At 43.6% G+C, this 12,388-nt stretch overlaps 1 protein-coding gene across 1 annotated transcript; it reads left to right on the top strand.

The window, feature by feature from the left end:
* Positions 1-2,821: 2,821 nt before the first annotated feature.
* On the top strand, positions 2,822-11,111 carry COQ10B (coenzyme Q10B). Its single transcript, XM_065750960.1, has 5 exons — positions 2,822-2,973; positions 5,466-5,612; positions 6,367-6,559; positions 8,368-8,469; positions 10,901-11,111. The coding sequence occupies exons 1-5, from the start codon at positions 2,891-2,893 to the stop codon at positions 11,066-11,068; spliced, it is 693 nt and encodes a 230-aa protein (XP_065607032.1). The 5' UTR covers positions 2,822-2,890; the 3' UTR covers positions 11,069-11,111.
* The last annotated feature ends 1,277 nt before the right edge of the window (positions 11,112-12,388 follow it).

A 12,388-nucleotide genomic window follows, 5' to 3' on the forward strand; every position in this document is an offset into this window, starting at 1 on the left:
GCCATTTCTGTATGACTGGAAAGATTGGTTTTAAGAGCCCATAAGCTTTCCAGACAGCATCATACCTAAGTCACAGGCTGGCAAGGTCTTGCTTTAATTAACAGACTCAGGTCCAATGTCATGGCCAGCCTATGCTATCAGTAGCTGGCATTGCCACCAAAAGCGGTGCCCTGTCCTTGATTTACCCATTCTATTGTGCCATTGGCACTGGTTCACCCAAGCAGCCGTGCTTATGGCTACTCCCTCCTGCTGATCAACTGCTGAACAACTTGTTCCTGCTGAACAACTTACTCAATTTTTCTCCCATACACAACACTATAAAGAATTGTACAGTGAACTGACATGCAATAAGCCACAGATCTGATCACAACTCCTTGCCTTGGTTTACCACAGATCTGTGCTATGCTTTGTTTGCTGTGACTTGTTTCCTGGCATTTATATGTCTATTAAAGGCAAAAATTATTGACTGAAAGAGCAGAAATGTAACAAAAGCAGGTATGTTTCAGCTCCACAGAAACTAATTCAAGTTTCTCACATCACAAGTAAGGAAAAAATATAAATCCCTTCCAGTCCCAGCTTTGTTTCTGATGTCAAGAAGTAAGGTAGAGAGGATCTATTTCCTTACTGAAAAGCCAACGAGGGGGAAAAAAAACCCAAACAATTTGGATAACAAATGTGATAAAGTTAAGGGCATGGCCCAAACATTGGCAGCACTGGCTGTGCCCTTACCTCAGCACAGTGACGGTGATGCAGGGCCCTGCTGCTGGGCAGGCACAGGCCTGGAGGACACCTTGCCTTTTACCCACTTTCTGTATTTGCTCATTTCCCAAACAGCTCAGCTGTGAATGTCATTGCCCCAGACTGGTAGTGTACTACTGCTAGACTTGCCCCTTTGCACACATGGGAAAAACAAGGCAGAAAATAAATGTGAAACCCCTGACAGTGAGGAGCCATAACATAATCCACAGCTTTGCAGTGTTATCAGCCCAGAGCATCCCACAAGCTGGGAACAAAAGAGATTCAGGAAAGCCACGGGGAGATGTACCTACCCAGGAACAGGATTCGGACTATCCAACACAAAGACAGACAGCTGTGTCTGATAGCTGATGGAGTTGAGGAGGATTTGAGCACTCTTTGGTAGATGTGTGTCAGGAGAAGCCAGGCTTCAGGCCCTCAGGAGGTCTGTGTCACCTCACTGCCGTGGTACTGCTGGGTACTGCATGGTGCTGCCTTGGGCACCCATCTTCCCCAGCCAGTGGTGGGACAAGGGTGGTACCTGGGTGGTAGTGCCCTTCCTTAGCAGTCAATACAGCCTCTTGTTGCTTTGGAGATGGGACAGGGCACTAACAGACAACCAACTGGCTGTGAGCATGGACAGCCAGATTTCAGCCTTTTTTGGCTGTACATGCCCACTAAAATCTCACAATGATATAACTATTCTAAGCCTTCAGGTTTAGGCTTACAGCCAAATACTTCAGTCCTTGCTACAGGTGAAACACCCAGCTCACTGGTGCCATGTGAACACTCTCCTGATGTTATATCCTAGGTCGAGATAGTAAATCTGTTCCTGGCTGCATCCTTGGGAGATTAACTAGCGACTTAATTGTCTCCCATGCTTATTGATCACCTCCTGCCTCATTATGCAGTGAAGAGATTTTACAATTCTGAGAGGTTTCAACTGCAGGCATTGTTTGAAATTCATTTACAAATAGGAATACAGTAATTGATTTTTGCTCTGCTTGGCTTTGGATGTCAAATGGGCACGTTAAGCCAGTTGCCCTACTGTCATCTGTAGGAAGAGCTGAAAGCATTGTATAGAAAATAGCCTGCTTTTAAACCAGGACATGCCACCTCATCCATGGTTGACTCTCTCTGCCCACTTAAAAGGACTCTGATTATTCTTAAATGACTTAAAATTGTATAAATGTAATAACCAGAGTTTAAACTGAACCTTTTCTCAGGATGCGGTAGAAAAAAAGAGCGTTGTTTAGAAGAAAAAGAGATGTTGCTGTGGCCTCCTGTGATGCCTCTTGCAGGTGTACCCACAGCATTCAATATTAGTTAGACCCACGCTTCCTATCAAAGTTAGTTAATGCAAATCTATTTGCAAACAGCAGATATCAGCCAAGGTGTAAGGGCTGTTTCTGAGCTGCCCAGATCTGCTTCTCATTTTTATGCATTCAAGTATTTTAGCTAAATTACTTTTTAAACTTATGTTAAAGGTATAGTTGTGCTGATTTTGAGTGGGTTATTTGTTGACTGGGCAGCAGAGATGTCAACACAGAGACCTGTGGAAGTGAAGGGCAGTCTGACACTGTGGCGCACAGGAGCCAGGCCACGCAGCACGGGCTGACAGCTACAACGCACGTAGTGCATCCTGCATGTCGGATGTACGGTAGTCCGAGTATTAAATACGTAGTTTGTGAGGCGTTTATAAAGAGGCTTTGTTGAAGGAGAGCTATTTAAATGTTGACCTGAAAGAAGGCATAAACATCGCTTTTTCTTTGAGTAGAGGCATAGCAAAGTGACGCTCTGGGATTGCAACCAGGACTAAGCGGGGTCACGCAGCTCGCAGTGACGCCGTGTCAAACCCGCGCCTCACGCGGAGCGCCGGCTGAGGGGCACTGCCCGCCCCGCCCCGCCCCGCCCCGCCCGTCACGCGGCGCGGGCACCGCGGGTCCCCGCTGCTCAGCGGCCCAAGTATAGCCGCTCTCCCCGCCGGCCAACCCGGGGAAGGCGCCTCTCCGCCCGGCCCCGCCCCACGCTCCGCCGCCGTCCCGTGACCGCATCGCCGGCCCCCGCGCTCCGATAGGCGGCCGGGCGGGGCCGGGCTGCGGCGGCCGTCGGGCAGCGCGGGGCGGGCGGCAGCCGGCGAGGAGCGGGGTCCGGGATGGCGCGCAGCGGGCGGGCGCTCGGCAGGGCGCTGACAGGGAGGCTCGCCGCCGCGCCGCCGCCCCGAGCGGCCGCCGTCAGGTAGGCGAGCGGGGCCGGGCCACCACGGGGAGCGGCGGGCGCGCGGGGGCGGCCGCGTCGGCTGCCGGTGGTCCTGATGCGGCCGGGGGAGAGCGGAGCGCAGCGCCGCCGCGCAGCTGCCGTGCCGTCCGGGCTGTGCCCCGAGATGGGAAGCAGCCTGCCGCTGCGGCGGGAAGCACCGTGCGGAAACCGCCAAGAGCAGCGGAGGGCTCCACTGAGCGCCATCCTCCCGAGCCCGGGACAACGAGCGGAGAAACAGAGCAGTGGCGGTGCGGGCTGTCAGCTCCGTGCCGTGCACCCTTCGCGTTTAGTTTGCATCCTAACGACGTGTTTGTGGCATTGAAATAGTTCAGCCCTGTTAAGTAAAGCAGCCATTTCCAGTCAGCTTTTTAGGAATGATACGGTTCTGAGTGGACAGCGGTTACAGAGAGGTGCGTTCAGCACAAAGAAGTTTAGTAGCCATTAAAAATAACCCCCGACCACACACTGCTGCTGGGGAGCGCTGAGCGTCCGTCGGGGCAGCGCAGCAGTGGGAGCGTGCCTGCATCCTGGGAGGGACTTGGCTTTGCTTCGGGGGCCTCGCCAGGCTCAAAGAAACAGGACCGCCCACTGCAGCTCACGCTTGTGCAGCTTCCCGAAGAAGTAAGCTTCCCTGGACCGGCCAAACCTCGTGGTAGCATCCGTGCTTTAGATATAATCTAGTGAACGTTAACTAAACTGCTGAGACTGTGTTTATAACCTCTCCTAATCCCTCGTTTTTTGAAAGGCAACATAGCTAAAGGACATTACCTTACAGCAGCTACAAAAGTATCTGCAGAGTCTTTCTCAGCCTTGTGCTGAAATGTGTGCAGATAAAATTGGACGAGATAGTGCCCTGGCATAGCCTGACGGTAAAAAAGCCAACTCCTAGAAGACACCTGCCAGCTGGTTGGGACTGCGTGCTATAGCTAGCTCCAGACAGAGAAAAGCACTTAAATTAGCGCGCCACAATGAGGTCTGGTCCAAAGCTGTGAGCTGTTTCTATGAGTCGGGTGAAGGCTGCTGGGTTACTGGCACCTATCCACTATTTCTGTCAAAGTCACCATTTTCCTTACTAGTCCTGTCCAGTCTGCAGTGGAAAAAAACAGATGGTGTCCATCCCTTGAGAAACCATTTCAAGTGTATGCAGAGCTTGCTGCTGAAAGACTTTTTAAGTAGACTTGTTCTCTTCATTTCTCTACTGTGTTGCCGTTCCACCTTACATCGTCTTTTTCCATCTGTGGTGATTACAGGCTGTAGTGTCAATCATCTTGCTTCATCTCACAGTTGCTCATTTATTTTTTAAATAAGTCTGTGCAGATGACTTCTAATGAGCTGATGGGGATATTTATTTCCCTCTAAACTCAAAACCAGTTTGTTATTTTCCTTCCTTCGAGTACAGTGACCACACAGACTAGTGTCGGTCTAGGGTTATTACTGCATTTCTTTTAAACTGAAAGTTGTGTTGATTTTTAAAGAACATGTTAATAATAATTTCAACTATTTAAAGTCAGTAACTGTAATTTGCTCAACTACTTTGGGAGTTAAGGAAAAAAACTACATCCATCACTGCTCACTGTGTTAACAACAAACGAGTCTTCTACTAAGCAAGGACGGCTGGTTCAATTTTTGACTTTGTGGATCCAGAAGTATAGTCCCGATTGTTTCATGACACAAAAAGACCTTGGTTGTGCTTTAGCTTACGTACGTAGAACTGCTGACAGTAAACAGTGACACTTTTAACTCCCTGGTGCCAAAACCCCTAACTTTTTAGTTAACATTTTACATGACAACTGGCTCAATCTAGGCAGAAGCAGTAATTTAGCATAAGAGACCTATTAACTACAGTGAGTATTTGTTAGGCTTTCTGTTCACAAACAGGAAACTGAGATGCAATGTCAACTAACAGCATTTCTTAATTTATTCAGTCTAATTTATGAAAACACTGATCTATGGTTTTGTGTGATATTTTCAAGTCAAGAAAATATTCAGTGCTGTGGATGCAATGCAGTTTCTGGAAGCATTTCCAAAATAAAATCTTCCTTGTAAGAGAAAGAAGGCAGCAGAGGGATCATTGCTGTATCTGTAAGCACAACCTCCACATGATCCAAAAGGGTAAAATAGTGCAGGGAATGCCTTGATTTTGCTGCTAAGAAATTATATTCTGCAAATGTGAATGCACAAGTCTTGTATAACAACTCAGACTGCCACAAAGCTAGTGTTTAATGGGGGCCTTTGTTATTTTACTCTGCCAGCTTCTTGTCTCGTGACTAGGAGCTATTTTTAGTTTCTACTAAAGGAAAAAAAACCCAACCATCTAATGTTTTGAATAGACTGCAAACTGTTACGAGCCTCTGTTTTTCCATGTAAACTGGACATTTTCTGGAAAGTTACAGAGCAGACTGTGCCACCTCACCTGTTGTGATCTGTGTTGCTGCTAAGACAAACATCTAAAAGCATTTTCACTGTTGCAGGCACTTGGCTTCTTGTGGTATTCTGATGACCAGAGTTTCTCCTTTGCAAGTCCCTGTGCTGAGCCATACCTTCTCAAGAAGTTTCTTCAACATTGCTGCACCACTAGTAAACAAAAGAAAAGAATACTCTGAAAGAAGAATTATAGGGTATGTATAGAAATTCCAGAATGTGTGTTTGCTGTCATTAACCAGAAACACTAGAAACGCAACGGCTGAGCATCCCTGAAGACATGTGGCCCTGAGACTGTGCCCAGCTGGAGACCAGAAATTACTTCTGACATCCAGAACTTGTAGACACCAGGCTGCTCAAGTCTGAAATTCAGTACCAAAAACTGAGGAACCCAAAACACTAGCTACTTTGAAAGAAAATTCAAAAGAAAAAGCAGAAATAACCTTTTCATTCCATAAAAATCCAAGAACAGCTCCAAAAAGGAAGCATACATTGCTAATCTGGTGAAATGCAGCTATACCAAAAGGTGTGACAAGTGATTTTTTTCCCTTTTCTTGCAAATAGGTGCTAATGTTACAGTTAGATCTTGTTGTACTTCTCACTCCAGATTTTGAAAATAAGTAATTGTGGGATTAAGAAACACAGGCATGCAGAAAAATACTTCGGAATCCTGTCTGCCTTAACACTTGTGGAAAATTTCTCATTAACTTAATGAGATTGGGATCTGTTCCCAGCCTCTAGTCTGCAATTCATTCTTAATATTTTTGATGATACTTCGCATTCATTCATGCAATAAATGCAGCAGAGCTGCATGTTTAATTTTTAGAAGTAACAGTAGTGTTTTCTGCTGTCTGCACGTTCACCTCCAAAACTGCCTACGTCGTAAATATCTCTGAACCTTTTAATACTGAATTCATAGTAAAAACACTTTACCACTCATTTTTATTCCAGTTATTCTATGCAGGAAATGTATGAAGTGGTTGCTGTTGTGGAGAATTACAAGCTATTTGTGCCTTGGTGTAAGAAGTCCGATGTGTTATCCAAGCGCTCTGGGTACTGCAAAGCACAGCTAGAAATTGGCTTCCCTCCTGTGCTAGAACGGTACACGTCGGTTGTTACCCTGGTGAGACCACATTTAGTTAAGGTAACTTACTCTTTTTCTTAGCTACTGCGTTCCAAAACTTGTGTGTTAGAAATGCAATTACTGTTTTGGTGTTTTTGTTTATAAACCTGAGGTTTACATGGTGGTAATCTGAGTTTTGTTAAAGTCAGTTTCTTAGAATTAATTTGTCCAGCAATTGTCTATCTTCTCCTTTCAGCTTTTCAAGGGTAATAATTAAAGGAGAAACTTCAGATGAGGTCAGGAACTTCGAACTGTTTGTCTGCCTTACACGTTCAGTTCTTTTAGGAACAGCCATAAAAACGGCCTTCCCCTTCATGTGGCAATTTTAATCATCTTTTGGAATAATTAGGGGAATGACAAAGTTGGTCACTATACAAGATACGTTTGGACATCCTATTTTACTACTCTTTTCTAGGCTTCCTCTTATGGGGCGCTGCCCAAAACAGAAATGGGTTTCTTAAGTGCAAGGGGGACATGAATTGGAAAGAGAACATGCAAAGTACTTTTACTCAAGTTACTTACTAATTTTGGAAAGAAAAAAATCTTAAAAGAAAATTGAACAATTGCAATAGAATAATCTGCACTTTACATGCTGCTTCCCCTTTCTGCTCTTCCCTGGTGGCTTTTTTTTTTTTTCTTTCAGAGACAGATATTCCTATTATTGGCTTACAAACTCTTTTTCACTGTCAAAAGAAAAATACCTGTCTCAGAAAAGACCAAGAAAGTACTGACAACAGCTTCTTTAAAAGTTCTCTTCCGAGACAGATTAGCATTTTCTCCACTGGGATTACTTTTCCTACAAGTTTACATTACGCTCATATAACTGCAGGAACATGACCATAAAGTGCCTGTGTGTTTGGGCTGCTGCGCTGTCTTCAGAAATAACTCTGGGCAAAGGCAGCTTGCATGGTGTTCCTGTATAGCAGGCTGTGGGTGATGACAAAACAGGCATGGAATTCCTGCTTCCAGCTTGGGCCCTAGAAAATCAGGCAGGCAGCATCAGCTCTTGCTGCTGGGGGAAGAGTTGGGTGAGTTTTGCTGCTGTAAGGTTGAGAGCAAGGAGCATATGGTGGCACTTTCCCCATGCTTCCCATCCTTTTGTCAGCAACAGGGCTGAACAACTCAGCTCGCTTTTCCTGTCTGCCCTTCTCTCTATTCCTCCCCCTTCTGTTGTAGAAGCAGTGAGGCACTGTACTGCTATACTGGGTAGAAAAAAAAAAGATATTTTATGTATCTGATAAGCCCTTGAGGGATCTTGGTTTATGGTTTTAAAGCAGAACTACTACATAGGACACTCAGAACACTGAATAAGTGTGCCTTGCTAGTAACAAAGCCAAGATAAACTAATTATGAACTGGAGTGCATATATTCGTATTGACTTTGGGGTAGTTCTTGATGACTGTAGTGTCTTATGTTTTGAGTTTGATTCAATTAGACTTATTTTGAAGGTAAACATTCCTTCAGCACAAGATTATCCGTGCACACATCAGTATATAAAGCATTCTATACATGTCATGCATATACAAAACCAGTAAATATCCACATCCTTTGCTGAAAAGTATTATTCCAACATTTTAGTAATATGGGATGCATCAGGCAAGAAATCTGTTTTATGACTCAACACAAAAACCCTTGCCACACCTTACAGGGGTTTCAGTTATTTGGCTGTGACGCTGCCAATGGGATCGCTCACTGGCTGCACTGTTAAGAACAGTTTTTAACTATGCTGTGACCCTCACAGCCCAGCACAACGTGAATGCATAGCTCAGTAGTACTGATCTGTCCCTCGTGTAGGAGCCTAACTGCAGCTTGGCTTTTTAAACTTCTAGGCATCCTGCACTGATGGAAAGCTGTTTAATCACTTGGAAACGGTGTGGCGCTTCAGCCCAGGTATCCCTGCCTATCCAAGGACGTGTACATTGGATTTTGCAGTAAGTACTGTAATTCAAGCTTCCACTAACTAGAAATGGGGAATATTATTTGATTGCATCTACAGAAAAAAATAAATAGAAGTACATGGTACTATTTCCCCTCCACCCAACCACACTGAAACTGATTTAATTCTAAATTTTACTGTGTGGAAACTGCTGCATGGTTCTTTAGAGACAGCAGCTATCTGTGAGATGTCCACACACAGGGAAACAGCCCAGGGACAGGTATCTCTCACCTTAAGATTCTCTACGCATTACAGTTTTAGATAAGCAAATACAGAGGAAGAAATAATAAACATAATCATGGACTTTGCTATTTCCTTTGATTAGTTTACAACCAAAATACTCTTGTTATCAGAAAGCAGGTATTCTCCTATCTATCCTCTTTGGCCTACAAGTTTTGCCAGTTTCATTTCCCAACTACTAGTTTTACTATTTCATGTAAAGTAAGTCCTACTCCACCATAAATACTGCTGCAACAGTCCCTCAGAGAAACACTGCCTTTCTGTTTTAGGGTATCACAGGAATGGCCTGATGATGCTGGCCTTTACTGAGACACTCTGCTTTAAAACACCTCTTCTGTACATACGAAGAAGAGCCCTTTCCTTGTTCCAGTATTTGTAAACTAGCATGTAACTTCCTTGGGTTAGTAACTTCACCTTATTTCTGTATTACACTTAAACAGTTCAAAAGTTAAACTATAGGCACTTGAAAATTTATTCCTTGTGGGATTTACTAAACATGTTTGCACGTTATTAGCTTGGAGAAATGTAAATACTGTGAGCAGGTAAGTGCCAGTCCCTGCTACTGACTAGTCATTAATTTGAGAATGCTTGAATTAAGCAATTGTATAACCCCTGTTGTTTAAGTACTGAGTTTGTGTGGAAAGCTTTTCCCCCACCAAAGCCATGGTTTGCCACTTCAGATAGAGAATTTTAGTCAGGGTCAGAACTAGACTTAAAACAGACATTTTCATCCTCTTGAAGAAACTCTATGAATACTTTATGTTGCTTATGCCACTTGAGGTAACAGAAACACATACAGCCAGTGAGCAGGGGTTGCCTCGCAGCAGCAAGTACTTCATGATTCTAACCCTTGCTCAATTCCTGCTTGCTATGTGACACAGCCTCTGGGCCTAAGCAGATGGCCACGACAGACGTGATGCAATGATGCAACGCTCACAATCCAACCTTGCTTTGCAGAACTCTACATGCTCTGAGGCCTCTCACTCCTTCAAAAGGCACATTCATTTTACTGATGCTTGAGATCAAACAAATGCAAATGAAGCTACACCTGGCTTACAGTCCCTGAAGTTATATTACTTCTGTATTGCTCTTTCTGCAGTCCACACACATTTCTCATAAGCAATTTAAGAGAATGCATGTTTGCTTCACTTGAACTGTTATTTGTTCAACTCTCAGATATGACGAAAGTACTGATATCAAAGTCCAGAAAATATGCAGGTTTTGTTGTTGTTGTTTTTTTAGTGTAAAAGAGCAATCTATTTCTTTTCTTAACAATTTTGTAATAAATTCTGGAAGCTGCAGAACTAAACCCGATAGCATAGCCTTAAGGGGAACGTTCTTGAACCAGACCCAGGGCCAGCTCAGCACACAATATATTTGAAGGCTGTCTGACGTGAAAGTGACCTTGCTGTTGTCATTAAGTTTTCTTTTGGGGGTGGAGAGAGAAAGCAAACTCACATGCTCCTGCCACAAGTGCTAACTACTACTGTAACTTCAGCGTAATGAGAGATTCACTAGCTAAAAGGGGAATGTAAGGCACAAGGATTTGGTATGAAGGACTCGGCCAGTACACTTGTGCTCTAAAAGTGACTGGCTGTGTCAGGACACAGAAGGTACAGATCAGTGTCCAGGAAAGAGACAGAGCAGACAAAAGCAGACTTTTAGCTTTACTCAGTACAGATGCCTCGTTAGAACATATGGTTAACTATGTCTACATGGATGGATAAGCAGAGTTAATACCTAATAAGTAACTACTTCAAGGTGTCTTTTAATCTCTCGAGTTTACTTCAGCTTACCTGTGTATCTGCTGTCTTGCCATGTGGGATTTTTTTCAAACTTCTGTCACTCAAAGGAGTTCTGCATGCAAAGTAATGAAGTTATTATTGTTGGTTTTAAGTTTTTCCACCATCCCAAATCTACTTATGTTTTGTGATCCTTCATTTAATTAAGATACAGGTAGCTTAGAAAAATGGAAATTATACTTAAGAAACCAAAGTGATTTATTCTAATTGAAAAGCCTAGGGAAACAGTCCTTCGACCCAGGAATAAGGCCTTTCTTCACATACACCCTTGTCATTCAGTTTTAACTGTTCATTCTTCTACAGCTTATTTACAGCGTTAAATAAGTTATTTCTAATGGCACTTTACCACAAGGGGACAAAAAAATCTCTCTTCTATTTTAACAGATCTCTTTTGAATTTCGTTCACTTCTGCATTCACAACTTGCCACACTGTTTTTTGATGAAGTGGTAAAGCAGATGGTTGCTGCATTTGAAAGAAGAGCGTCCAAGCTCCACGGCCCTGAAACAAGCATACCTCGAGAGCTCATGTTTCATGAAGTTCATCAAACGTAACAGGGAAAACTTCAACACCCTCCACCATAAACATTTTTTTGTACACACTATTTGTACAAGTGGTTTTATGCTCCTTTTGGGGCACTTATTTCGTATCTGAGCTTTGTGTGTCATTTTCTACTGTACAAAACACGCACATGTTCAGCTGAATGTATTCTGTTCAAGCTGCTATCAAGTGCAATTCAGAGTGCTGGTAACAGGCAGTTGGCATTACTGTAATGCAAGGTAACTCAGGCTACTGTTCATTAATCTGCCAAACCTTTTATCAGTTTTCTGCTTTATCCAAGCTTATGCTTTCTCAACATTGTAATATATTAACTGAAGTTTTAGCTATTAGTAGTGTGAATGTTACTTACCAGCCTTCTCCCTCAGCTCTGGCTGAGTTAAAGGCACATTCTGACGTTTTAGCTTTAGGGAGCACAAACACTTGTCCAAGATCAAATACTAGGTGCTTCTGAACCCAGTGGCTGACAAGGGTTAAGGCAGGTGTCTCCAGCTGCTGTTGAATTCTGACCAGTAACTGCTATAGAAAAAAAAAAGCAGCCTTACCACTGAGTTCTCAAAGAGACACACGTAACTAAGTAGAGCAGTTTCAGCTAGATCCACTACCTTCACTCACCGGGATCCAGGCACTGCTGTGCCTGGCAGGAAGATTAATTAGAACATCACACCTCTGTGACAGATGGTTCTTAGCAGGGGTAGGCAGCTGGGGAAAGTGACAGTGGGTTAAGAGATCAGTTGTAAAGCACCCAGGGAGTTATAAAGGAATGCTTGTTTTGGAATTATGAAAAAATGGTTTGTGAACACCATCACTGTTGGAAGTATTTGGAAAATGGGGAGGTGGAAAGCAAACAGGAAAAACATTACACAGCAGCATTACTAGCTGCATTGGGTTAAAGAAAAAAGGAGTAGGTGGCATGCAAAGCTGGCTTTAAGGGCAGCACTTCACCTAGAGTGGACAGCGTAACATCCAGAGAGCTTTAGACTGCAACTCTTAACTGAAGGAGATAACTACATACTACATTTGAGCAGGAGTACTATTTGAGAAACTCAACTCGTAGCAAAGAAAACTTACCTGTTTCATACCCTCAGGGCACTCTCCCTCCTCCCACAGCACTGTAAGAAGCTGTCTGTTCCAGCATGTAGAACAAACAGTATGAAAAAGGCAAAATAAAGTCAATGCACGTGCCTTATTTTCATAGCATTGTTTAATATTTCAGAAGAACTGTTTGTCAGTTCAGCTTAGATATTTCTTACCAGAATTAATGAAACTGAAGTTTCAGAGAAACATTCTAGACAGGGGAATGCTTCCTGGAGAGA

This window comes from Cyrtonyx montezumae, unplaced genomic scaffold, assembly GCF_038088225.1.
Source record: "Cyrtonyx montezumae isolate F1298 unplaced genomic scaffold, pur_monq_1.0 scaffold_7, whole genome shotgun sequence".
NCBI lineage: Eukaryota > Metazoa > Chordata > Aves > Galliformes > Odontophoridae > Cyrtonyx > Cyrtonyx montezumae.

What these genes read in the sequence shown, in the direction of transcription:
- COQ10B (XM_065750960.1), top strand. Translation starts at nt 2,891, where the DNA reads ATGGCGCGCAGCGGGCGGGCGCTCGGCAGGGCGCTGACAGGGAGGCTC. An exon ending in CCCCGAGCGGCCGCCGTCAG is followed by an intron (nt 2,974 to 5,465) that starts GTAGGCGAGCGG and finishes TCACTGTTGCAG; the next exon opens with GCACTTGGCTTCTTGTGGTA. An exon ending in CGTGTACATTGGATTTTGCA is followed by an intron (nt 8,470 to 10,900) that starts GTAAGTACTGTA and finishes CTATTTTAACAG; the next exon opens with ATCTCTTTTGAATTTCGTTC.